A 26,855-nucleotide genomic window follows, 5' to 3' on the forward strand; every position below is an offset into this window, starting at 1 on the left:
GCTGGGCTGGGCTTAGTCAGGAAGACAGGCTGGGAAACAGAGAAGCCCCCTGGGCCACAGGGAGACCTCAGAGGAGCTCAGGTGCAGAGTAGATGAATAAGAGGGGGGTGGGTGGAACGCAATCAGGACAGAGCAGGAGGGGCAGGACCTGTAAGAACAGCCAGAGGAAGTAAGGCCTATCGGAAGGAAGAAAGGGCCCTTCTTTCCGAGCTGGAACAAATAGGACAAGGGAAGAAGGGGCTCCTGTCCAGAGCAGATCATCTGTCGCTAGCCATGCCTGTTGCGGCTCACTAATGACCTCAGAGCGGGAAAGGGCAGAGTCAACTTTACAGCAGAAAGAGAAGCCCAATCCAGGTGAGGAGACCACGCCCCATGGCCCTGAAAGACCTTACGACCCAACAGAATGGCACCTCCACGAATATTTTGAGAGAACCTGGAGCATTCAAGCACCCAGACGTCACAGAATAGGCAGACAAACATAGCTCAGTTTTCAAATGGGGGGACTGGCAGATTGTGGAGACAGGGAGGCAATAAAGTTGACATTAGTCATCTACAAAATAGCAGAAATGGCCCAGAACAGGGCCTACAGTGTGGGGTGAGGTGGTGGAATCAGAGGATTAAATAACAGAACTGCATGGCGGTAAAGCAAACTTTGCCACGGATGGTCTCAACTTGGGTTGAGGATGGCTTCAACATCACTCCCCTAATACTTTAACTCTCTTTTTATGAGAGAGAGAGAAAGAGTGTGTGTGTGCACATATTTGCAAGTGCCGGCTTTGGGTTCTGAGCCTAGAAGGCAAGAGTATTTACTTAGAACTTAATAACACAAGTCTGACATTATTTTTAGATCCCTAAAGAGCCAAGTGCATAGAGGAGAGGGGTAACTTATTCTGTGTCTTCCAGGTGGGAGAAACAGGTGGGGTGGAGGTTCAAGGCCACGTGGATTTCAGCTAGTTGTAAGGAGTAATTTTTTAAAAATCAGGGCTGAACACTAACAAGATGGACCTTGGAGGTGCTTTTGCAGAAGTGGGGAGCCCTCTGCCTGGGAGACACACACACAAGTCCTTTGCAATCCCTGGGGCTATCTCTGCAGAATTAGTAGGAATTCTTATTTTGCTGTTTCAGGTTGAGAGTATAGACTGTTCTCAAACATACTATTCATTCCAATCCTGTGTATTCTGATTTTCGGTGTGGATCAATTTGGTATTCTGAACCATGTATCAAGGAGAGAGGCCTGGGAGGAAGCAGCACACAGATCATTCAAAGCAGGTGGCTCAAAGTTAATTTATATCTGATTTTGGAATGGGTTTCTGAATAAATGTTTCATAATGAAGATATCTCGATGTATGCACAAGTTAGAGAATGTATAATACAGGTACCCCTTGCACAGTGACTACTGTTATATAACCAGTGATCTGTTCCTATGGAAAATGCATGCCCTGCTAAAGCACAGTGTGGTGCCCATCACTCTCCTAATCAAGCCCTTCTTTCTTCTTTTTGCATCGGCTTTTGCTGCAACGCAAACAGAGGCTGACAGAAGTTGTAATGCCTCCCACTTGTTATGGCCACTGTGAGCCTAGCACCCACACTGCTCTTCGCAGGACCAGCCCTTGTCCTGGGTGGGTGAGGCTGCAGTCAACACACGGGTTCTGGGGCAGGGGAGGTGAGGCAAAGGAGACTGCCTTCTGGCTAATTATAATGGATCTGAGCCAGGAGTGGGAGGGGCTGTGTGAGCTCAGAGAAAGGCCAGGGAATGGACAGGAGTGCTGAGCTCCCCGACACTGGAGGTGACTATCAGTAAGTCTCTAAAGGAGATTTATGGGTCATGTAGGGGCTGGACCAAGTGATATTTAAGACCCTTTCCAGGTCTGAGATTCATGTTGCATAGAGCACGGCGTGACACGCCCACGTTTGAATCAGAAATCAAGCCACTTACCCGCCCTCGCTCTGTGAGAGTCGTCAACATGACAATGAGTGATAACTTCTGATCCCAGACGACTTGCCAAAATTGTGCACAGGTATGTGGCAGGGGCCCCTGAGCGGCGATGTACTTGTTCACAAGGTTAGCAGCAGGAATTTCCATCTGGCAAGAGATTGTTAAGACATTAGAATCTGTCACTGCCACAAGGTGGCCACGGAAATGGATCTTACACTCTTCTAGTTGGTAACGGACATCACACCAGAATATTCTGTCAATGTACAGCCAATAAGAAAAATCAAAGAAAAAGCCATTTTTAAAAATCCTTTAAAGATACTTGACAATAATACTAGCATTAACTACTTAAGATAAAGCTATGTGACACTCAGTAGGCAATAATCAGAAATGTACCTACAAGACGGCAGAAGAGTTTGGATGATCTTTACTGCTATATCGAAATTGGCCATCTGCATTTTCAGCCATTCATACCAGTCTTCATGCCCAAATCTTTCCCCACACAGGGCTTTCTATCAAAATCTACTTGCTTTTCTTTGAAGCATAGACCATACAGCCTTATACCACCACTATGCTGCACTTTGCTTTCTGCAGGGTTCCAATGCCCGTGTCATCGAGTTGATCAATCCTTCCCCCCACCCAGCTTTATTGAAGTGTAACTGACAAATAAAAATTGCATATTATTTAAGGTATACAACATGATGGTTTGATGTATGCATATATTGTGAAATAATCACCACAATCAAGTTAATGATCACATCCATCACCTCACACAGTTATTTGAGTTGATTAATGTTAAACATCAAAATGTTTTCAACTGTCCTCAGTATCCCTCCTCCCATCCTGCTCTGCTTTTACTTCTTCCCTCTGAACAGAGTCATTTCTATGAAAAAACAGTCAGAACCTGCTGAACTTTCAAGTGACACTGTGATTCATTCATTCTTAGGTAGGGTACACAGAGGCACTCAATTCATGGTTTGGTTGATGTTTGGGTTAATGGCTTCTTCAACCCTGGTCTCAGTTCCCCAATTTCCCTGTAAAGACACCAGATTACGTGATCCTGCTGACCTCACCAAATCTGATGCTCTGCTTTCAAGGCATCAGGAATGTTGAAGTGAGGGTCAATGAATTCCATAGATGTTTTGGGATAAATGGAATCACTGATAACACCCATCTTTATTAGGGTAGTTTTTGATATTTTGCTATAACTTGAGAACTTGAGAAATCATCTGTTCATGTAGGTCAAGGGTTGGCAAACTTTGGCCCGAGGGCCAAATCTGACTGTCACTTTGCAAGCTAAGAGTGTTTTAAAAATATTTTTACATGGTTGCATTTTAAATGGTTATATAACTACTTAAGTAATAGCCTCCATTTTTCCTCAGCTTGCAAAGACTGAAATATTATCTGGTCCTCTACAGAAAAAGTGTGCTGACCCCTGGTTTAAATGAAGAAAATGAGGTTCAGAGAGGCCAAGTAAGTTGCCCAAGATTCATTTTCAGGGTCGAATGAATGCTTTTCCCACAGCATGTGAAATTTTTTATGTTTTCTTTTTGGGTTACACGCACAAGTGGTTTTTTTCTCCCTTATTTTTAGGTGGGATGTACAGTAATAACATGGCGGGGGGGAGGGAAACACAGAAAGTTACAAGCGCACGACCGGCAAACAAAAAAACCCCCAAAACCAAAAAAAAAACAAAAAAAAAAAAAAAAACCCTACAAAAAAACCTCAAACAACAACAACAAAAAAACCCCACAAAAATGTCAGCAGTTCAAGACAGAAGGCATGTGGACGATGGGAGTCAGAGACACAGAATCTGAGTTTTGGTCTCACCTTCTGTTAGCTTTGTGACTTTTCAAATTATTTAATCTCTCTGAACCTTAGTTTTGTCCTCTGTAAAAAGACTATTCTGCCTTCCCTCAATGGCTGCTGGGGTGCTGAAATGAGGGGGTGAACAGGAGAGCATTTGGTCAACTGCAAAGCACCACCCATACCATTCATGCTTGTTACAGTGATCAGTGGGCTCTTATTATCCAGATTCTTGACTTACGTTCACATAACTCGCATTAATATAATCTTCATTTCCCTGCAATAATACCCGGGTGGTGTCATCTGTGGGGGAGAAACAAATTTACCAATTATCCTGAGCATTATTTTTATCGGACCAAGGAAACAAGAGTTCAGTCCCCAACCCCATCCACAGCTTTGCCTCATTAGCATAAACACTATTCCCCAACTGTTCAGAGTCGAAATGGCGGCAGTAAAAATGGTGGTGTTTACAGACACACTGAAAATCGTTCCAGAATACCAGACAATCTGTGTTAAAAAGGGAAACATTATCTCAGCGTGTTGGGGGTGGGGGGTGGGGGAGAGAAGGAAGCATTCACACCGGGTACTCACAAGGCAGCACATCTTTATATCGGTTTTTGTCCAAATTTTGAGGCAGCTTTGCAAACGTGATGGCCAGACCGGGCTTCTTTCTATAGAGTTGCTACATAACAAATACAGAAGTGGGGGAGAAAAAAACAAACAAACAAAAAAACCAACCTTGCAAAAAACAGCTATGGAGGGAGCATGGAAACATACTTTTAACAATAAAGTCTACCACTTGTGGCACTAAATCTTAACATTTAAAAGTGATTAGGTGCTATATTTTAAAAGAAAACTCTTCCCAATAAGAAATTCTACAATCCCATGAGAAACTGACTAAACTCACTAATTTTTTTTTTTTAACATGAGGATCTTTGGGGGGAAAAAAAAGTCACAGGAAGGGGTCTGAGTCATAGATAATGGATCATGGTAAGTAAAATCTTGTCTTTTTGACAGTTATTTGACAAATGATAAAAGCAAGTCGAGAAAGAAAAGAATTCTGACTCAAAGTTCAATGGAAACCATTTATATTAGTCTAAAAACATTTCTCTCCAGTTCAATGGAGTGAACCGGGTTCTTAGCTGAAGAACAAGAGCATTTCATTCATCTTCTCAGAAGTATGTTTGCACAGTAAAAACATTTCTTCCAATACGTAGTAAACTTCATTTAAGAGGTATCTTTGCTGTACAATATAATAACTAGCAAAAAATCCAATTAAGCCATCTTTGCACACCTATAAGCCCCTATTACATGTTTGTGCAGTGCCTGATGTGATTCTGACAACGGTTGTGTGAGAGGTACTAAGAGGACCCTTCTTTTGCAAGCAAGGAGGAGAGATTAAATACCTTGGCTCACAATCACCAACGGGAGGCTGAATTCAGATCTGACTCAATGCTAGAGTTTTCTCTTCCTTTGAGAACACTCCACTGAGGTATGACTGTCATGTAAAAAGTGGTACATATTTAATGTACACAACTTGATGAGTCCGGGGATAAGTATACACCGGGGAAACCCCACGAAGACCACAGACACATCCATTCCTTCCCAGTTTCCTCCTGCCCTAGAGTTTTTTCATACAACTGTTTCTCACACTTTGAGCTAGAGAGTGAAATACTAGTCACTGTGGTTTTATGAAAGTTTACAAACAATACAACTTTTTCTCAATGTTGGAAGCAACCTTTTCTTCCCTTAGGATATCTGGGAAATTCAGACTAGTATAAAGAAAAAAAATTATCAGTAATTTCACAAACCCAAGGGAACCCTTTTCACATTTTTTTCTCCAGTTTTCTATGTATACAAATAAACATAAGTACACATATAAACAGAGAAGACACAGATGTACATTTTTAAAAACAAAAAATAAGACTGAATTACAAATTAGCATTTCCTATATTATGTTCTATGGAACCCAGTGTTTTGAAAGATACTAATAGGTATTCCTTAGAATGTTTCAAGGTCAGGGGCACGTGGGTGCCTCAGTCACTTAAGCATCTGACTTCAGCTCAAGTCATGATCTCATAGTTCGCGAGTTCAAGCCCCGTGTCAGGCTCTGAGCTCAGAGCCTGGAGCCTACTTCGGATTCTGTGTCTCCCTCTCTCTCTGCCCTTCCCCTCGTGCTCTCTCTCTCTCTCCCTCTCAAAAATAAGTAAACATTAAAAAGTTTCAAGGTCAGAGAAATTTGGAAAATATAAGCCATCGTATGTTCTATGAATCTCCAAGAAGCTCAACCCTGCAGTACTTAAGCTTATTTAATTCTGATTAGCTAAGCATTTCTCAAGCTAATTTGGCCATGGAGGACCTCACATCCCATAAAAGTATTATGGGAAATACTACCATAATTTCGAAGCCTGAAGCCTGTTTTTTCCTTATTATAGAGTGTCTAGGTCCTTGTGCCATTAATTATTCTAAATATTCTCTACATAAAATGATTTTTACTGGATCATAGTTTCTCATAACTTAACTTTTACTCTACTTTCGATTAGGGGGTTTTCAATGTTTTTACTCATAAACTTTTAGAAGAATTAGTATATCAAAACATATTTTTATGGATTTTGATACATACAATCAAGTTGCCCTACAGGTGTGTATGAGAATTGCTAATCCACTAAATTGCGGCCAAATCATCAACTAAAAGGTGTTTGCAATTTGAATAAGAAGGCTGGACAGTAGTTTCCCCCCAATATTTTTGCAACTTGTATTTTTTGTTGTGTAAATTGGCCTCTGTGAATCTGTTTTCCTCTTATTGGTTCTTTTTTTTTTTTTTTTAAGTCTATTTATTTATTTTGGGAGAGAGAGAGAGAGTGCAAGTGGGAGAGGGGTGGAGAGAGAAAGACTGAGACATCAGCCCAGACTTTGATATGGGGCTCGAACCTATGAACTGTGAAATCATGACCTGAGCCAAAGTTGGATGTTTAACCGATTGGGCTAACCAGGCACCCCTCTTTTTTTCTTTTTAATTAAATAAACAAACTGCATAGCAATCATTAGGAGAAAATGAGCATCAAGATTTTTGGCAACAACAATTGTGTCATGTCTTAGATGTTTACCAAATGTTTAGAATTTGCAATCTCTCCTCCAGCTCAGCTACTGATCTTCACAATTTCAGTTTGTAACAAAAAGCCCCTGAATTTTTTTTTTTTTTTTTTTTTTTTTTTTGAGAGAGCCTGAGAGTTCACCCATGTGCTTGAGCGAAGGAGGGGCAGCAGAACAGAAGGGGTGAGAGAGAAGGAGAGGAAGAGAAAGAGAGACTATCTTAAGCAGGCTCCACGCAGTACTTGATCTCAGGACTGTGGCATCATGACCTGTGCCAAAGTCAAGAGTCAGCCACTCAGCCCACTGAGCCACCCAGGTGCCCTACCAGTGAACAACTTCTTAAAGGTCTGACAGCTTTAATGGACAGAGAGCATTCTAGAAATAAATTCAGGATTTACTGGAAGGTTTGGTTTGATACTGTAAGGAAAATATCTGAGTCAAATTTCCCCAAATGACATTTTGGTTCTGACTAACTGCATAGAGGTAAAATCCAATTAAGTGAATATAATCAGTAAAGCTAAGCCGGAGGTTCAAGGATTTTTTTTTTTTTTTTCCAAATAAAAGCATAAATGTAATCAACTTGAGATGGTCTACCAGAAAAGCACAGATCCAGCAAAAGGCTTTAATTACAATAAGTATATAAATGTATCTCAGCAGTAATGATCTGTTGATAAGCTTGTCAAGGTACTAAAATAAAAAATAAAATAGCAGTGTTTAAACATTTTTAAATGTGCACTCCCCAGGCTTTATCTGACAGAAATGCATAAAGATACATATCAAAGAAATTTATCTACAGCAAAGCATTTTTTTTTATTAGAAAACTGGAAACAGTCTGAACATTTACCAACAGGGAGAGGTATTGACTTAAATTATGGTACAGTCATACCACAAAATTATGTGCAATAAAAAGATTAAACTACAGGTTTGGGAAGATATTCATTCATCTATTCTGAAGAATGCAAGTTATAAGGGCACCTGGCTAGCTTAGTTAGTAGAGCAAGAGACTCTTGGTCTCAGGGTTGTGAGTTCAACCCCCATGTTGGGTGTAGAGAGCACTTTAAAATAAAATCTTGGGGCGCCTAGGTGGCTCAGTCAGTTAAGTGTCCAGCTTTCACTCAGGTCATGATCTCATGGTTCTTGAGTTCGAGCCCCACGTTGGGCTCTGTGCTGACAATTCACAGCCTGGAGCCTGTGTCAGATCCCGTGTCTTCCTCTCTCTCTGCCCCTTCCCCATTCGCATGCTCTCTCTCTCAAAAATAAACATTAAGAAAAATCTGTTTAAATCTTAAAAAAAAGTAATGCAAGTTACAGAATACAGTAGTGATCCCTTTTATATACAACAGCACACACACATGTGTATAATGTATATGTGTGTGCACTTGTGTATATAACACATCTCGGCATGAGCACTGGAACAAGTATGGAAGGACAGGCATCAGATTGTTATTTGTAAATAGTAACAAAGAGGAGGAAGCTAAAGAATATGGGAGTCAGGAGATAATTCTACTTTGGCTATTTCTAAATTACTTGAATTATTACAATGCAAATTATTTCTTAAATTCAAATGACTGAGAAAAAAACCAGAAGAAATGTACACATAAAATTAAATTCTACAAAAAGCTGGGTGAACAGGGATATGATTTTTGGGGCCTTTAGAAAGCACAACACACTCATATTCATGTCTGCCTTGCAAGGTGAGCACTGAGCCCTAATTCTGCTAAACTGCTTCAGTTCTAGTTTCTGAAGGTGTTAAGAGTTGGGTTTTTGGTTTCCTTTACTTTATTGACTTTTTCTCCAGATCTTGTGAGCTACTCAGCAGGCTATGACAACACTACTTGGAGAAGGGTGGTTCAGAGTAGAAAGTGAGATGCTGGAAACCCATGTAGATCTTTCTGGAAGGCTCATGGATGGAGGGAAAGGAATTAAAGACCATCAGCCGTAATTAAGACAAGGCTCTTTCAAGAACTACTCATTGTAAAAATATGCTTGGCTTTGGTTATTCCCAGGCTAAAGGTGTGTGAGGTGGGCAAGAGCTCCCAGTTACAGACCCTGGCAATTCTGCCCTAGAATGAGAGGGGCGGGGAGGCTGGAGAAAGAGTCCCAGGGGCAGATGGTTAGAAGATCACTTAGTTTTATTAAAAACTATTGATTTTTAAGTCCTAAAGTGCTTTGGTCTCATCAGAGTGTAGTTCTAAAAAGCTGTGAAACTTAGGGCTAAAAATTATAAAAAATCAGCTGAGAAAGGGTTATTCTGGAACAACTGTATTTAAATTAGTGCCTACATCACTGGCTCTAGCTTCCAAAGACAGAAAGTGGCACAGCAGAGGCTGGACCTCTCTAGTGCCATACCGCTGGGGTGGGTAAGATGACACAGTTTTCCCATTTAAACATTTCTTCTTCGAAAAAGTCTTCTAATGTTAGAGAGAGGGTATCAGGAGAGGACTCTGATCTCTTCAGACTTCTGGCCCAACCACAGATGTGAAATCTGGTCACAATCCTCAGATGAAGTGTTTGGACACTTAATGGGCTCTGACCCTGGTGGATGCTGGCAAGGCCCCACACAGGGGAAGCAAGCATTCTATCACCCAGAGAAAGGGAGAATTCCTGGGGGCTGAGAACCCAAGGGAGGCAGAAGAAAAAGGAAAAGACAGGGGAAAAAAAAAGGAGGGGGAGCTGAAGGGGCAATAGGTAAGGAGAGATCAAACAGTAGAAAGACTCCCTTTCAGGGAGCCTGGGTGGCTCAGTGAATTAAGCATTTGACTTGGGTTCAGGTCATGATCTCACAGTTTGTGAGTCTGACCCCTGCATCAGGTGCTCTGCTGTCAGCATGGAGCCCGCTTCGGATCCTCTGTCCCCCCTCTTCCTTTCCCTCTCTCCCACATGCACTCGCTGTATCTCTCTCACAATAAATACACTTTAAAAAAACAAGAAAGTGGGGCGCCTGGGTGGCGCAGTCGGTTAAGCGTCCGACTTCAGCCAGGTCACGATCTCGCGGTCCGTGAGTTCGAGCCCCGCGTCGGGCTCTGGGCTGATGGCTCAGAGCCTGGAGCCTGTTTCCGATTCTGAGTCTCCCTCTCTCTCTGACCCTCTCCCGTTCATGCTCTGTCTCTCTCTGTCCCAAAAATAAATAAACGTTGAAAAAAAAACCTTAAAAATAAATAAATAAATAAATAAATAAATAAACAAACAAACAAGAAAGGGGTGCCTGGGTGGCTCAGTCAGTTGGGTGTCCGACTTCGGGTCAGGTTGTGATCTCACAGCTCGTGGGTTTGAGCCCTGCGTCTGGCTCCGTGCTGACAGCTCAGAGCCTGGAGTCTGCTTTGGATTCTGTGTGTGTCTCTATCTCTGTCCCTCCCCAACTTGCATTTTGTCTCTCTCTCTCTCTCTCAAAAATAAATAAACATTAAAACAAAATTAAAAAAAAAAAGACTCCCTTTCATGGCTTCAGCAATGACCGGGATCTACTGGAAGGCAAGGACTTTCCAAACAGCGCTTACAGCCTACTTCCTGCATCAAGCACCCAATTGTGGTCTTCATGAAGGCAGGCGTCTTGTTTGCTGAGTTCATCACCATAAACCCTAGGCCAGCACTGCACCTGGCACAAAGTGCGTGTTCAATCACCATTTGTAGAGTGAAGGAACAACGGATCTGCAGCTTTGAACAAAGGGTGCAAACCACCGAGGAAAGCCTGACAAGGGGTGTCATGGAGCCATACAATTAAGATAAGAGCAACTCATTTTCCATGAGGGCCTTGAGAGGCTGTTTCCCCAGTAGCACTTTGTAGACCTAATTTACTACTCAGGGGCAGTCCGTCTACACCGGGGACTTTCCCTTTCCCTTGTACCTGACCCAGTCAGAGGGCAAGGGATGCTGGAGGGGACCTGGAACCTCCTTCTACATTCCTATGAGGGTTTGCTGAAATAAACTAACACGACTGCTAGTGATTTGACGACCTTCAATAGTGCCACTTTATTAACTTTATTTAATTAGAGAGAGAGACAACACACGTGGGTGAGCAAGTGTGGGAGGGGCAGAGAGAGAGGCGGGGACAGAGGATCCAAAGTGGTCTCTGGGCCGACAGATAGCAGAGAGCCCAATGTGGGGCTCAAACTCACTATGAGATCATGACCTGATCATAACCAACTAGGCCACCCAGGTGCCCCAATAGTGCTACTTAAAAAAAAATTTTTTTTAATATTTATTTTTGAGACAGAGAGATAGAGTACGAGTGGGGGAGGGGACAGAGAGAGACAGAGAGAGACAGAGAGAGAGAGAGAGAGAGAGAGAGAGAGAGAGAGAGAGGAAGACACAGAATCCTTATCAGGCTCCAAGCTCTGAGCTGTCAGCACAGAGCCCAAGGTGGGGCTCAAACTCACGAACTGTGAAATCATGACCTGAGCCAAAGTCAGACGCTTAACCGACTGAGCCACACAGGTGTCCCTTAGCAAAAAAAATTTTTTTAATGTTTATTTTTGAGAGAGAGAGAGAGACAGCGTGAGTGGGGGAGGGGCAGAGAGAGAGGGAGACACAGAATCTGAGCTGTCAGCACAGAGCCCAACGTAGGGCTTGAACTCACAAACCGTGAGATCATGACCTGAGCAGATAGTTGGACGCCCTACTGACTGAGCCACCCAGGCGCCCCCCAATAGTGCTACTTTAAATACACAGTCCCAGATGCAGATCCCACCCTTTGGGATCAGGTATTCTTTCATACATAAATACATGATAATAAACTGGGGTACCCCTTCCTTTAAATGGGCATCTGGCATTTGAAATGTGAAGCCCTCACACCTGCTCCTGCTATTTCACACATCACAGAATACTTTCCTTAAAGAAAAAAAAAAAAAAACTATCCGGAAAAATTCTTACATGCTTTTTTCTAAGGTATGAATTCTAATCTTGAAGGTATAATTGCCTTCACTAATTTCTACGTGTGTCAATTTAAACCTCTCATTAAGTCTTCAGCTACCTTGGTCCTTCCAAATCAACTTTTATAGTAATCACAGGAGCCAGTGAGTCACTTGTTTTGACACCACTGGATGTTTCCTCTAAGGGCGATGTAGGAGGGAGTTCAGGAAAAAAGGGTTAGGAGAGAGAAGAAGACGGGTTCCGGCTTTGGTAAAGGAGGAAAGCGAGGTGGGATGGGTGGGGTATCTGAGCTGGACATGGTCTCTGGTGGAGTGTTGTAGATGCTGCCCTTACCAGCGTGGAGAGGGCCGGAGGACAGATGTTCATTTCCGATCAACCCCACCCCAAAAGCCTCTGAATAAGTCTTAACTGGACAAGGAGGCAGGGAAGTTGCAGGTCACCTGGTCACTGGATGAGGATGGGCACAACTGTCCTTAGCTGGGAAGCTGGTTCTCAAAGGACACCCCTTCCCTTGCTTACACAGAAAGGCCAACTCAGGGAAAGCATGAAATGAGCCACAAATTTTATTCAGGAAGGAATGAACCTGGGGCAGACTTAATGAGTTCCTTAATGAAAGACATCCTGGAGGTGGTGAAAGACTGGGGGCCTTGCGAACCCCAAATCTTCTCCTTTACATGAGACAGAGTGACACCCTACCTTGGCTGAACCAGGTAGAGTATTCAGGCAGTTTGATGCCAATGAGTCACACAGAGTAGCTCAGGCGGTGTAGCTCCCAGAGGGAAGGGCTCAGACTGGGGTCTGGGTGAGCAGCTGGCTGGCACCCGGCAATGGTGAGTTCTGACACTAACTAGGCTTTAACACAGATTCTAATCTGACCTCTATCCAACAACCAGCTATTTGACACAAGGCAAGTCCCCAACCCCTAAGTCTCATTTTCTCCGTCTACAAAGGCGTGATCCTAAAGTTGTGAGAATCAACAGAGACAACATATGTGAAATACACTTGGCAGATTCCAAAGTGCTACTTTGGAATGCATTACAAATGCTAATTATCATTAAGCGTGATTTTATTACAGCTGGGACCACATGCTCTCTGGAACACATTAGCAATTGTTTACCAAAAGCCATGGGAGGGATGGGGAATCCCCTAATGAAAAAATTCTTCAAAACGAGCTTTGCTGAAAACCAGCTAGCCATCACAGGAGGGGTTCCATCTATGGTCCAGCTCCCCCAGGGCAGGCCCTTGGCAACATGGACTGGGGGGCATGGGCACCGCTAGGGACCAGCCTCTTCTTTCTGCTTCCGTCCAGAGCACAGCCCCCATTAGACATGCTGATGGTACCGGAGGAACAGGTGGAAAAACCAGAACAGCCAAGACTCTGGAGTTAGACACCCCAGCCTTCCAAGCCCAGCCGACACCACCACTTCCTGTACGGAGACTATGTTTTTTTAGAAATAATAATAGTTGTTACTTTTTATAGCATCCTTAGCATGTGCTAAACAACACACTGAGCATTTATCTCATCGAACACTTACAACCAACCCATGAGCTACCCAATTTAGAGCTGGGGAAGTAGAGGGCACAGAGAGGTAAAGGGACGTACCACCTGAGGTCACACAGGAAGTGAGTGACAGACCCAGGATTTAAAGTCTGCCTCTGTGTGGCTAGATTGCTTCTCAGATCTCTCCTAGCTCTGATGCCATACTATACGGAAAACAAGCCCCACACATAGACAGCACTTTTTCCAAACGCTGTACAGCTGTTCAGAGAACAAGCTCCTGAGTGAGCCTGTCGGATTCCAATCAGGCTGAACCATTTACTGTGCACTAAGCTCTCTGAGATCTGATCCTTCATCTACACAGTGGGGATAACAGTTCTGTGAGGTGGGGCACATAAAGCATGTGCCACATACTAAGTGCTCAATTAAAGGTTTCCCTTTGTAGTGATTTCCTGTCTGATCTGGCTTCCTTGAGCATCCCTCCACTCTAGCAGCTGTGGGAGACATCTCCTCCACCCCCCCCCCCCGCCATAACCTGGACTGTTACATTACTTTCCACACTCTAGGGCTCCTTGGGGGGCAGTGTGGGGAGACTGAAGAGGCAGGGCTCCATGTACCCCACCAGCTCCATCACAGAGCAGCTCTGGTGTTCTCTCTTCTGCAAAAGATATTAGTTACAAAGATGGTTTCCTTACTCAATTTCTAGAAAATATATAAATGAAGTGTGTAGATACTAAACTTTAACCCTAAGATTTCTGTGTTCTCCATTCCTCATGCTACAGTCCAACTCTACACCCTATATACCCACTTCGGGCGGGTAACAGTGGTACAGGGGTTCTGGTACAATCTCTTCTCTGTCGTCCCTTAGGTCACCTTGTGCACTAAATCCTCCTGCGGATCTTGTGCAGAGCAGCAGCACCTAGTAGGGCTGACCCAGCAGCTGTGGGCGGGGCCCCACTTAACATGTTCCTCAGGCCACATGCAGGTGGTGAGGGTATCACCCTTGGAGAGACACTCCTCAGAACGACAGGATAGTGGGTACTTCTCACTCAAGTATTTATAAACTTCTTAGTGAAGTTCAGTGAACAGCATGTAAGGAAGATCTTCTGTGGGATTCCCATATGAATAACGAAAGTGGAGGCAGCTGAGTGGAGGGGGTTTTCTGGAGCACGGTTTCAGAACCACAGTCAAGCTCTTGTTCCCTCTTTGGGAGCCCACAGTGCCTCCCTGTGGACAATCTGATCAGGGACAAATGGTGCGCACTGGAAGGACTTCCATTGCCTGGAGACTCTCCCAGGACTCTGTTGCATTGCTCAACTCAGGGAGGCCTGTTTCCCTGTGCTACCTGACACCTTAGGAACTTAGTCTGCACTCAGGCTGTGACCTTCTTGGAACGACCTTCCCTCCACACTTAATCCCACCCATTCTCTATCAATATATCTCACCCCAGAGGACCTCCCGGAACCCCCTTACCTCTAGTTCCTACAGAGCATACATCCTACATAAGGAAAGCTTGTCCTACCTTGGTCTTTAGTGGTTTCTGGGACTCATGATACATTCCCCAAATATTAGACCGTAAGCTCCTTGGGACCAGAAACCCTCCCTTCCCCTCATTGTGCTCCTGATCTAGTGGTTTCGGCACATGGTAAATACCTAATATACGCTTGCTGAAATGAATGAAATACCTAATATACGCTTGCTGAATGAATCAATGCCTCCATGGTGCCCCCCCCCCCCTTTCCCATCCCCTCCAATGCCCAATACAAAAAAAACCCATATTCTGTAACTGGCTTTTACCTTCTCCTTGTTTCAATTATTTTGGAGAGGGTTTTAAAATGTTGAGTTTTACAGTGTTTAAAATGTATATTTCAATTTTGAACTTAAGCCAATAGAGCCTCTTGCAGGACACTGGAAAAAAGGGCTATTTCTCTTTGTAGATACTCAGTATATATCTATCACTTCTACCCAAGTAATTAGATTATTCCTACTCTCTTACCCAGCTTTCATTTCCACACAATAGGGAGCTATATTTTGTTTTCCAGGGTGGGGTCAATTATCATCACCTTTCACTTGTGGGTTTTTATTTTCTACTGTTGTTCAGATACACACTGCTCTAATAATCTATTTTATTTACATTCTATTCCTTATACCATCATAAACTTTTCTTTTGCTTAAGTCTCTTCACTTTGCATTCTTTCCTGTTTCGTGTTCACATTACTCAAGCTTTCCTGAGTCAATATGCGATCACATGCATTTGACAAACAAACTTCTTAGTTTTGCTTCTGTGACTTTTCCCTTGCTATGGCTGACTTGTGCTTTTGAATCTGATCTGGGACTCTTTCCTAATTTGTGAATCCAGACTGTGTATGTTGTCGTTAATCATGATCTATTTTCTTTTATTTTTTTTAAGATTTTAATTTTAAAGTTTATTTATTTTGAGAGGGAAGAATGGGGGAGGGGCAGAGAGTGAGAGGGAGACAGAGAATTCCAAGTGGGCTCCACACTGTCAGAGGGGAGCCCACTCAGGGCTTGATCTCATGAACCATGAGATCATGACCTGAGCCAAAATCAAGAGTCAGACGCTTAACCGACTGAGCCACCCAGGCACTTCTTAAAGATTTTAATTTTTCTAATATTTATTTATTTTTGAGAGAGAGAGAGAGAGAGAGAGAGAGAGAGAGAGAGAGAGAGAGTTTGTGTGTATGTGTGAGCGGGGAAGGGGCAGAGAGAGAGGAAGGCACAAAATCTGAAGCAGGCTCCACGCTCTGAGCTGTCTGCATAGAGCCTGACGTGGGGCTTGAACCCAAGAACCATGAGATCATGACCTGAGCCAAAGTTGGATACTCAACTCACTGAGTCACCCAGGCACCCCTTAAAGATTTTATTTTTAAACAATATCCACACCTGACATGGGACTTGAACTCACAACCCCAGGATCAAGAGTTGTATGCTCTACTGACTGAGCTAGCCAGGCACCCCCTATTTTCTCATAACGGTCTACTTTAGGCTTCTTTGTGCTCTTCTGTTTAATTGCATGAACTCCTCTTCTTCTACTTCTAACAAATGTGGAAGATAAACACATTCCATTTTCACTCTGTTAGTGATCAATACAATGGACTTAAAAGCCAAATCTCCTTTGTTTCTGCCCTGTTCTGTGGGGGCTCTGCATGTGTCTTTGTCAATGGTCTCAATTCTGTGATTCGAGGCCCCTCCTGGGGAAGGACGACAGGGTCTGACTCTGTTCCTACTCCTGTTCACACAGGTCCAGGGGACTTGGGCAGGCCAGCCACTCTGCCTTCCTGGGATGACACGACCTGCTCCGAACTACGGAGGGGGTCTGCTGGGGTCAGGGATGGCCTTCTCCACCACCCCTCCGGGGCTCACTCACACTGCCTCTCCAGCACCTTCTCCTGCTGTGTGTTTCAAGCTTTTGTGTTGGCAGCTAAATACGCTCAGAGTCCCTCCTCCTCGATTCCTGACATGATTCTCCATGACTACCGAGTGTTACTAGATAAGAGGGTGAGGTAGAGTTCAGCAATAGCTGTGGTCCTATCCCCTGCCTTCCAGGCCTGCTCTGCCACCCTGCCCTCGGAGCTCTGCCTGTGTTCCCACCATGAGCTCAGGCCGCCTGGTGACTCAGATGACTCAGCAGCCACTGAGCAGCCCATCGAGGCACTGAGGCCCGGGCCCAGGCCTCAGCCCTCATGGTCTCTTACCTCAAACTGGATCAGCACTGTCCCGCTTTCAAGGCCCTTCTTTAGCTGTTCCATGGATCCCTCCAAGGTGTCCCCACCCTCTGGACAAGTGGGGAAAATGGCCTCTGGGAAAAGCTGGTTCAGTTCATCTTCAGATCTGATGTCAGTGAATGAGTGGACAGCTGTAATGGACAAGAAAGAGGGTATCTGGCAGGGGCTGATCTGTTTCCTCAAAAAAAATGATACTTATGACACCTGAATGCAGATAGTTTAAAACAGCTAATTAAGTGATTCAGCACATGGTAATCATTTTCACCAAAGACACCACTTCTTGAGTGATTCAGTAAGTGCTAATTATACAAAACGACATACTAATCTTTCTGGCTAGTTTTAAATGATGGCGTTTTGTACTCAGAGCCTTTTGACAAAGGTAGGAGAAAGGGAAAGAATGTTCTCTCTGACCTGGTTATTCTTCCACCTATCTCTTCTCTCCCCCACTTCTTTCTCAGGTCCTTTTCATTTACTCCCTTAAAACATGCATTTTTCCTGGATACACTATGACAGCACTGTCCCACGGAGTCCGGCAACCTCTACCTCAAGGACATTTTTAGGTAGGAGGCTCCTAAATACATTTATTACTAAATGTATCTAGTCCTAACACCTCCCACGGGTTTGGTCCTCCCTCTTCAGTACAAATTCTCCCTTCACATCAGACTTGTATGGGTAAAGACAAACCAAGTCCCCTCCCAACGCTACCCCCCACACTAACTTCCTGTCCACTCTCACATGCCTCCTTCTGTCCGTCGTCACTTTCTTCTCTGATCTCCCAAAATGGAAACTTTGGGATCATCTCTGAGTTTTCCCTTTCCACCCAAGGAAGTCACTCCCTTACTCAAAAGCCTTCAGTGGCTCCCCATTGCCTTCAGGACAATAAGAAAGGAGAAGGAAAACAACGTCTGCATTTGCCCACATAGTCGAACCGAATGCTGAACCAGCTGCCACGGTCCCCATTTTACAGATGAGGAAATCGACCATCAGGCTAAAGAAGTTGTCCAAAGTGTCCAAAGTGTCAGACTCTTCGGGGCAGGCGGAGGCGGGAGGACACAAAGGAATCCAGTCAGCCCACATCTCTCTGATCCGAAAGACCACATTCTTTTCACAGACCAGGGAAGCGTAGCTCTTCTGCTGTTTTGTGAGGATGTGATTTGTTTGATCTGCTACTCCCTGTGCTGTTTATTTTTCATTCATCAATTCATTTTTACTTCTATGTTTAGTTTTATTTAAGAGAGAGCAAGAAAGAGACAGGGAGAGAGAGAGAGACAGACACGAGCAGGGGAGGGGCAGAGAGAGAGGGAGAGAGAGAGAATTCCAAGCAGGCTCTGCACGGTCAGCGTGGAGCCTGATGTGGGGCTTGAACTCACGAACCTCGAGATCATGGCCTGAGCTGAAATCAAGAGTGCCAACCAGTGGCACTGCCCTTTTATCTCTAAGAGTCTACAAACATCCATCTTCTGCCTCTCAAACCAGTGCCAGCTTCTCAAACCGGGCTGGTGGAGGATTCCCTTCCCCGGCTGGCCAGAGTACTTAAGTGCTGCCCCCTGTGGTGGCCAGCATGCCCCGGGGCATCGTGTGAGAAGGCATACCCCCAATCACTGGATACCTTGGTTTCCTGCCATGCAGCCTTCACAGTCATGGGCCGAGGGGCAACTTAACCTCTCCAGACGAGGTTTCCTCATTCCCTCACTTGGAGATGTCATACAGACCCTACAAAAGTGTTATGTAAAGCAGTTTACACAGTGCAAGGCCCTTTGCTGGTGTGGCACAGACATCAGCTACTATCACTCCTGAACACCTGCTGCGGCTGGGCGTGGCATCGGGGTTCAGTGGGGATGGGCCAGTTGTGGGGGGGGGGGCGGTGGGGGGGGATCTGGAGTGATCCGAGGCCTCCCAGAGGAGGAGGGATGAGAGCTGGCAGGGCACAGCTCTGGGCTTGGAGATGTAAGGGAACAGAGGGAAAGCAGGTGTGCGGGGGTCTAGGGCTGTGCCTACACCTGTGCTGCCGGAACACAGATGTGTGGCCGGGGCTTTGAGTCACACATTCCATTCACCGTCAGTATTTTAGAACTGGGCAGAAGGATTCAAGGACTCGGCTTACTGTTTAACAACAACAACAACAACAGTAATGGTATTCAACAGAGGCCATCCTTCAAGCGCCTACCAGGCATCAGGAAGCATCCTATTGCTTTCCAAGGATAAGCATTTCATCTTCAAAAGAACCCCGTGATGGAGTGATTTATTATCACCCTTATTTTACATCAGAGGGAACAGAGGCACAGACTGGGTAAGAAGGTCCCTCAACCCAGGAGAGGTGGAGGTAGGATCACTCTGAAACAGCCAGGCTCCTGCCTGACTCTACTTTACTGACTTAAACAGAACCTGACCCTTTGCTCCCTGACCCCAAATGCAAACATCTGGCGGGCGGGGGGGGGGGGGGGCGGGGGGCGCGCGCAGGCAGCAAAGAGAGGTGCAGGATGTGGGGGAGCCAGCCTGGAAGAAATCAGGGCTCAGGTCCTGCACCGAGGGGGTGGGTAGGTCCCACCTACCTCCAGAGGACTGGCCAGGAGGGGCTGGGCCCCGCGTGGGCAGAGCTTCACATTTCTCAAGTGAGAAGTCCCACATCCTGGTTCTTGATTTTCCCATGTTGGCTACAAGGCTCAACATTTTCTTTTTTTTTTTTTTTAAATTTTTTTAACGTTTATTTTTGAGACAGAGAGAGACAGAGCATGAACAGGGGAGGGTCAGAGAGACAGAGGGAGACACAGAATCTGAAACAGGCTCCAGGATCTGAGCTGTCAGCACAGAGCCCGACGCGGGGCTTGAACTCACGAACCGCGAGATCATGACCTGAGCCAAAGTCGGACACTTAACTGACTGAGCCACCCAGGCGCCCTAGGCTCAACATTTTCAAAACCACAAAATGGGTCGGAGAGGGCCCTGCTTTGCGAAGGCCCCGCGGTTCCTCTCCTGTGGTGGCAGTTACCTTTCCTCCTGATCACCAGGGCCAGCTCCCGCGTGTGGGACTCCCGGCTGGCTTTGATGAACATCACCACTTGGTCATGGGTGTGTTCTGAGATGTCCCGGCCATTGATTAACACAATTTGATCCCCTTCGTTCAGCTTAGGAATGCAGGTGTCCGCCTGGGTGGAGAGGAAAAGCGAGTTTCTTCAGTTATCATAACACAATCCTCAAGGGTAGAACGCGGATGCTCTCGGAGCCCAAACACTTAAGACCACGTTCAAGTTCTTTTCTCCCTCGGGGACGACTGCCACTATGTTTATATCCACTACTAGGCTGACATGGTCGCTGGTTGTGGGATTCGAAAAAGATGCTGGTCACAACGTAAGCTATTGCAGCATTTTCAGAATAAGGCTACGGCAATTACTGAAGCCCTTTCTCTCTGGTAGCCAACCTTCACTTAAGTACTGTAACGTACTGTGAGGCTCCTGATCTTTTGTTTTCTTGATGTGCTGTTAGAAAATGATCTGTCAGTTGAAAGTATTGGTCTATCTTGCATCGGAGAAACAATGTAACACCAAAGGCAGAAACTAGCACGCAGAGAAGCAGCACACTGACTAGTGTAGGAATGGAGACCCTCTAAATTCAAAGAGGCCATTAACAGTAAGAAAAAGTAAACTACAGGCTTAAGGACCACTTAAGAGTAAAACTTCCAAACCGGTACTTTCTTAGGAGACACAGCGACTCTTTGGTGCACCCTCTTCTAGAAAAAAAGCAAATGCTCTCCCGAGGAAGCCGAGACAGAAGGCAGAGGGCAGAGTGGTGGTGGTGGGATGGTGGGTCCATGTGCCCAGAGTGAGCAGAACAGCAAACTCTGTGCCTCAGTTTCCTTTTCTTGAGAGTACTGCTACATTTTAACGAGCACACCGATCACCCAGAGACCTCGGTAAAAATGCAGATTCTGGTTTAGGAGGTCTGGGGTAGGGCCTGAGATCCTGCATTTCTGTTTTTTTTTTACGTTTATTTATTTTTGAGACAGAGAGAGACAGAGCATGAACGGGGGAGAGGCAGAGAGAGAGAAGGAGACACAGAATCGGAAGCAGGCTCCAGGCTCTGAGCCATCAGCCCAGAGCCCGATGCGGGGCTCGAACTCACGGACCGTGAGATCGTGACCTGAGCTGAAGTCGGACGCTTAGCCGACTGAGCCACCCAGGCGCCCCAGATCCTGCATTTCTAATGAGCTCCCAGGTAATGCTGGTGCTACACTGACCAGCAAAGTTCTGGGAAAAAAAACATGGATTCCATTCTTTCTTTCCATCTCTATGCATGCATTTACACACACTCTTTGTTGCTGGCAAAGAAGCAGGACACAGAAACAGAAATGTTAGATTCAACGGAAAAAAACATGTAGGAAATAATGAAATGTGTTAACTTACAGGTGACTCTGGGTTTATCCTTGATACCACAAGAGGCATCTTTTGATCCACTCCTCCCTATAAACGTGTTAAATTAAAAACAACAACAACAACAACACTTGAATAGCTCATAGCAACAAAGACTTGCAGACACAAGAGGGGCTCATACTTCACTTTAACCTATTCTAATCCCAGGGCTTGGCACTCTTTCAGCACACAAGGTTCCTGACCCCTCGGGGTCTAGTGGGGTAACCAGAAGCCTGCTCAGAAGCCTCTCGCTGCCATCACGAACTAAAGGTGCGCTCAGGTGTGCTTCCTTTTACAAAATGCAAACGTCCCCAGAGGGCTCTGCACGCACAGACTTGAAGTGCTGTTGGAATGGGAGCTTTCCGTGTAGCAGAGAAAAGCTGTAGAGACAGTCACAGGCTGTGAGGGCAGGGCCTCAGCAGGGTGCTGGGGTACAGGAAGGGGAGTGCCTGGTGGCAGCTGGGGCTTGGGCAGCAGGGACCACCTGCCCTCATTCTGCTCTAGAGCAGGGGTTAGTCAGCTTTGCCAAGGGCCAGAGGGGACATATTTTAGGTCTGGGAGAGAGGCCTCTGTCGCAAGTGTTCAGCTCTGCCCGAGTGCCAAAGTAGCTGTAAACCGTTCGTAAATGAATGGGTATGTCCGTGTTCCAATGATACTTTATTTGCAAAAACAGATGGGATGTGGATCGTGGGCCACAGTTTGCAGACCCGGCCTAAAAGCAGGCAGAGATGGGGAAAGGCCCTGTAAATGTCCCTCCAACTTGAACTGTTATTCTCTCTCACTGGCTTTAGTGATGCCGACAGGCTCCCCGAAAAACCCATCTTCTGGAGGCAGGTCTGCTTGCTGACTGTGTGTCATCTCCGAGCTTCGGTATACGCATTTATAAGATGGGTTCAAAAATACCAATTTCCCCGATTATAAGAACGCTATAAGGTGATATAAAGAAGTGCACAGCAAACACCAAGAACACAGTAGGTCCTTGGTGTCAGGCAGCTCTGGGGCCATATTAGAAAACTCCCCAGTTTCCTTAGATTAGACTGAGGCACGCAGCACACCCCTGGGGGAAGTTTAAAAGCCACCTAAAGACTGCTCCAGAGCATACAACTTCCTTATAAAGACACACAACATACCTTAAGATTAAATCCAAATTTTCCATCTTCGTCTGGCGTGATGCGGATCAAAACTAAGTAGCCATCACCATTATCATTCTGGAAAACGTTGCAAAAATGATCAACAATGTTACTTCTCTCTCCAGCTGGTGGTGAGGAGATATCTTCTTTTAGTTCTAACTACTTAAACTGCCCGTGACGTGCCTTACGGCACAGGGAATCCTGGTTGGGTCACAGGACCCAAGCTCACCCACCTTGTCACAGTAGTACTGGCTGGAGTCCTCGGTGGAGCCCCCTTTGGTCACCCTGTGGAAGGCCTCTATGAACTGCTGATCAACGCCATCTGTTGAGCAGGAGCCTGGAGCGTTTGAAGATGGAGATACAGAACTGGATGACTTCTGGGTCAGGCAGCTTTGTGCTGGGTTGTTCTCGGATAGACTCCTTCATCATGGGGAAGGAGGAGATATCTTAATAACTGGATTAACATTGTAGCAGAGCAAGCATTACTGGCTGTGGGGGCCTGGCATCCCAGGGCTGTCATGAGTTCCTGCACGCTCAGAAGCGCTCCAAAGGTCAACCCCAGGGCTCTGGCCCACCTGGGGTCCACTGGCTGCCCTTACCCTCATCTGGCCTAAATATCATCACCTTTAGTTTTGGGGATAAGGGGCAGGAGGGGAGGGAGGATCCAGGAGCTGCTGAAAACTCAGCTCCCTTCCCAGCTGCGTTAGAAGGTGACAGGGAAACACGCCTGGCTACCCTGGTGGTTTAATGACCGGAGCTAACTCAGACGCATGTCTCCATTCCTTCTGAAAGCGTTCTCCTTCCATCTCATTCCTGCTGTTAGCTCTGCTTCAGTAGGACTCTTGGCTACCCCCCAAAAATGGGACTAACACTGCACATTCAAGACCATTTATATTAATCCTAGTTTGCATTATTTGCCTGTGACCTCCATTAATTGTCTCCAATGATATTATCCTTCTTTTTTTTTTTTCTCCAATCAACGTCCTCCCTCATCTTAGAGCTACACGGCCCAATATGGTAGCCACTAGTCACCTGCAGCTATTCAAATTTCAATGAAGATCTAGAAGTTCCTTGGTTGTATCAGTCACATCTCAAAAATGCTCAAGAGCCACATGTGGCTGGTGGCTCCCGTTTTGGACAACACAGTTACAGAACATTTCTATCATCACAGGAAGATCTCCTGGAAGTGATGTCTTAGAGAATTATAGACTTCTAGAATCAAACAGACCTCTGCAGTCCTCTGGTCCAACTCCCATTTCACGGATGAAGAAACTGGTCTAGACAGCTGACTGACTTGCCCACGGACACACAGCTTTCCCCTCACTTAACATACAGAAGCTGGTGGACCTGGGTGCCTGAGCATCTCTTTCTTCTCCAGGCCATGCCACGTCTGCTCTTAAGACTCCTTCCTCCCCACCCTCACCTCTCTAAGCTCACAGGGCCACAGGGAGAAACCATCTCAGCCGTCACCGTGTAGGACACTTGACTTCTCTGCATCACGCACACCCACACCATCCCCCTGCAGAGCCACATGCCTAGCGAGTGATGCCTTAAAATGCCTACAGAACGTAGGGTTTTCCTTACCTTCTACAGACTCTGCCACATTCTAACCTCATACAGATTTAAGTCATGAGAGAGGTGAGGAGACAAGGCATTCAGTGACACGTAGTACACAAAAGACAGTTCCTGCTGTCTCTCACTAAAATTTTCTCTTAAACCCTTGTCTGTGGATTTTTCATTAAATCAGGGCTCCTCTGTTCCCTAGCAAGTTCAAATGATCTTACTTTAAATTTAAAATCTGTGTCATAGTCACACAATACTTCACCATCTCAACTTATGTGAATATAAAAATTCAGTGACAGAAATAACAGCTATATGCAAGCGAAGAGTTTGGCCTTATGGCTTTCGAGTTGCTGGGTGAGGGAAGGGTGCTATGGATGGCAAGGCATCTCAGACATAGGATATTTTGGAAGTGAAGCTGTATACCAGTGGTAGATTTTCAGACTGAAACGAAAGAGACTTTAATTGAAACTTAAAAAAAAAAAAAAAAGTTCCCCCCAAGTAGGGTAACTCAGCCAGTTTAACATTTACAAGAGCACCCCCTAGTGGCAAGAAGCGCAGCTGCTTGGCAGCTGCTAGACAAAAATCGAGCCAAACCCGGTTTAGGAAACACTATTTCCAGTTCTAGGGGTGGAGCTGAACCCTTAATATGAAGTTGCAAATAGCATACACTCTTCAAATGTTTGGAAGGCTCTAGAGGGTGACAGTGACAGAAAGGGTGAAGGGCATATAAACAAAAAACCAGAAGAGCCAGGTGACAGAGCAGAAGAGAACAGACTAATTTCAGTAAAATTCTAATTTTATATTCATTATATTTAATTTCTACATTTTGAATGTGTGGCTTGCATCATATAAAGTTTTAAAGTATTTTTCTTTTTCAGTATAAAATGTAACCGTCTACCTAACACAGCCCACAGTGCTAAAAATAATATATTCAAAGTCATTATGTGCCCAATCCTATTTTCTAAGTAGGGATGGAGGTTACTTTTAGAGAGCAATTTATTAAACATATGACAATTTTTTTTGGCTGATCAACTATGTACAGACGTTCCCTGTAGGCTGCTGTAACGTTCTGCTCAGCGTGGAGGATGGACAGACAGATGGTGAGGAGGACATCAAACGAGAAGTAATGAGAAGGTGGCAGCTGGATACAGCACACGGAAGCCACGAGCGAAGATGCCAAACCAAGCGGGCTTTCTCCCTCCTTGGGGCAGGATGTGAGGTGCTACTGAGGGAGAGCCCAGTGGATGAGGAGGGATGAGGGGAGCTGCAGGGGGTGGGGGCGGGGAGGACCTGGGTTCCAGGGAAAGGAGTGAAGAAAGGGGTAGGATGAGCCAAAGCAAGAAGACAGTGTGGGCTGACGAGGCCAATAACTGGGGAGGGAGGGAACAGAAGAGGTCTGTCCCTGAGGCAGGAAGGGGGCACTTGTCAGAGGAGGGGGGGGGACACAGAGGACACTGCCACTGTTGTCTGGAAGCCAGAGCAGCCTGGGAGGGACGGACCACCTTCGGCTCCCTGGGGAGAGAGGGGACAGGGACAGACTGGCTGACAGGCAGATCAAAGGGTATTCACCCTCAGGAACCAGAAGCTTCAAAACTGTAAATGCCAACGACAGGTATCAGAAACAAAAGCCATGCCAGAATTCATTTGTGAGAAGAGAAGCGATATTAAAAAAATTAAAACTGCCCACGAAAGACTCCCGTGTGACGCTTGTATACCGCTCTTCCCTAAACCCTACAAAAGGACAAGGACGTCCACCCTAAGCCTGTTAAGGCAAGCGAAGCAGTGCTCCAAGGAGGGTTTCCCAGCTCTAACTGAGCTACCAGTGAGGTGGTGTCTCTAAGGGGGTGGGTCAGAACAGGGGCCATTTGGTGTCGTGTTTCTCTCTGGAGTCTAGGAGCTTCTTGAGGTTGGGAGAGACCTTCGTCCTCTTTCTCTTCCTCTCCTAGTGCACGTAACACTCGGCCGGGCATGCGAGTGCTCAGGTAAGACGCTGAATGAACAAAGAGGAAAACCACCTTACTCAAGTACCCGGGACTGACTGAATTACTCTAGAAGAGCACAGATTTCACCCAGTCACCTGGGAGCAGAGGTGAAGAGATGGGCTACACAGTTCTCAGCTTCTGCGAGCTCAGAGCTGCTGAGAATATCACATTCACAGGAGTCCCCTGAGGATCTTGTTAAAATGCAGACTCTGATTCAGCAGGCCTGGGGTGGGCCTGAGGTCCGCATTTCCGGCAAGCTCTCAGGAGATGCTGATGTTCCTGAGCTGTGGCCAAAAGGGGAGTTATGAAGGGCTAGAAGAATGCAATGTGTCCTTTGAATAAAATTCCTGGAGAAACTGTCCACATGGATTTTATCTTTACATCAGATTCACCGAATAACAAATGGAGTCCTCTTTTCAAGTGTGGGTTTTTATGATATAGAGACGTTCTTCACACGATACTCTTATCTCTGTAATAAAAGCCAAGGGCCCAAGATCAAAACTAAACTGAAGAAATTGCTGAAGTGGCTCAGGGACTCTGGTACAAACGTGTTCCCTTCTGGGCTCTGCATTTCTTCACTAATGAAATCATGGGTTATGCGTCTGTCCCCCACCTCAGGCTGCCCCCTCAGATACTAAGACATCTCAAAGGCCAGAAAGCACTTGTTAAAATTCAGCTAATTCATGCTTGAGTTCTCTGATGAGAGTTTCCTGCCAGAGGCCCTGGCCCTGCAGTAGCCCCAACCACACGGCTGTGCTCACGGATGACAGTTCACCCAAACTCGGCCAAGTCAATCCGTTTGATTTCTTCGTGGACACAGACGCCATGT

At 45.6% G+C, this 26,855-nt stretch overlaps 1 protein-coding gene across 5 annotated transcripts in view; it reads right to left on the reverse strand.

Moving 5' to 3' along the window:
* Positions 1–26,855, reverse strand: part of PTPN3 (protein tyrosine phosphatase non-receptor type 3) — a 146,019-nt gene that overhangs the window by 8,678 nt on the left and 110,486 nt on the right. For all 5 annotated transcript variants that reach the window (XM_040481921.1, XM_040481922.1, XM_040481923.1 and 2 more), the window contains 8 exons: positions 22,715–22,901; positions 22,482–22,559; positions 21,346–21,402; positions 19,935–20,091; positions 16,916–17,076; positions 4,331–4,421; positions 3,981–4,042; positions 1,937–2,083 (listed from right to left, as the gene is read on the reverse strand). In XM_040481921.1, coding sequence (XP_040337855.1) covers positions 1,937–2,083; positions 3,981–4,042; positions 4,331–4,421; positions 16,916–17,076; positions 19,935–20,091; positions 21,346–21,402; positions 22,482–22,559; positions 22,715–22,901 — 940 coding nt within the window. The remainder of the gene's footprint in view (positions 1–1,936; positions 2,084–3,980; positions 4,043–4,330; positions 4,422–16,915; positions 17,077–19,934; positions 20,092–21,345; positions 21,403–22,481; positions 22,560–22,714; positions 22,902–26,855) is intronic.

Source organism: Herpailurus yagouaroundi, unplaced genomic scaffold, assembly GCF_014898765.1.
Source record: "Herpailurus yagouaroundi ecotype Mexico unplaced genomic scaffold, PumYag 160, whole genome shotgun sequence".
In the NCBI taxonomy this organism is placed as follows: domain Eukaryota; kingdom Metazoa; phylum Chordata; class Mammalia; order Carnivora; family Felidae; genus Herpailurus; species Herpailurus yagouaroundi.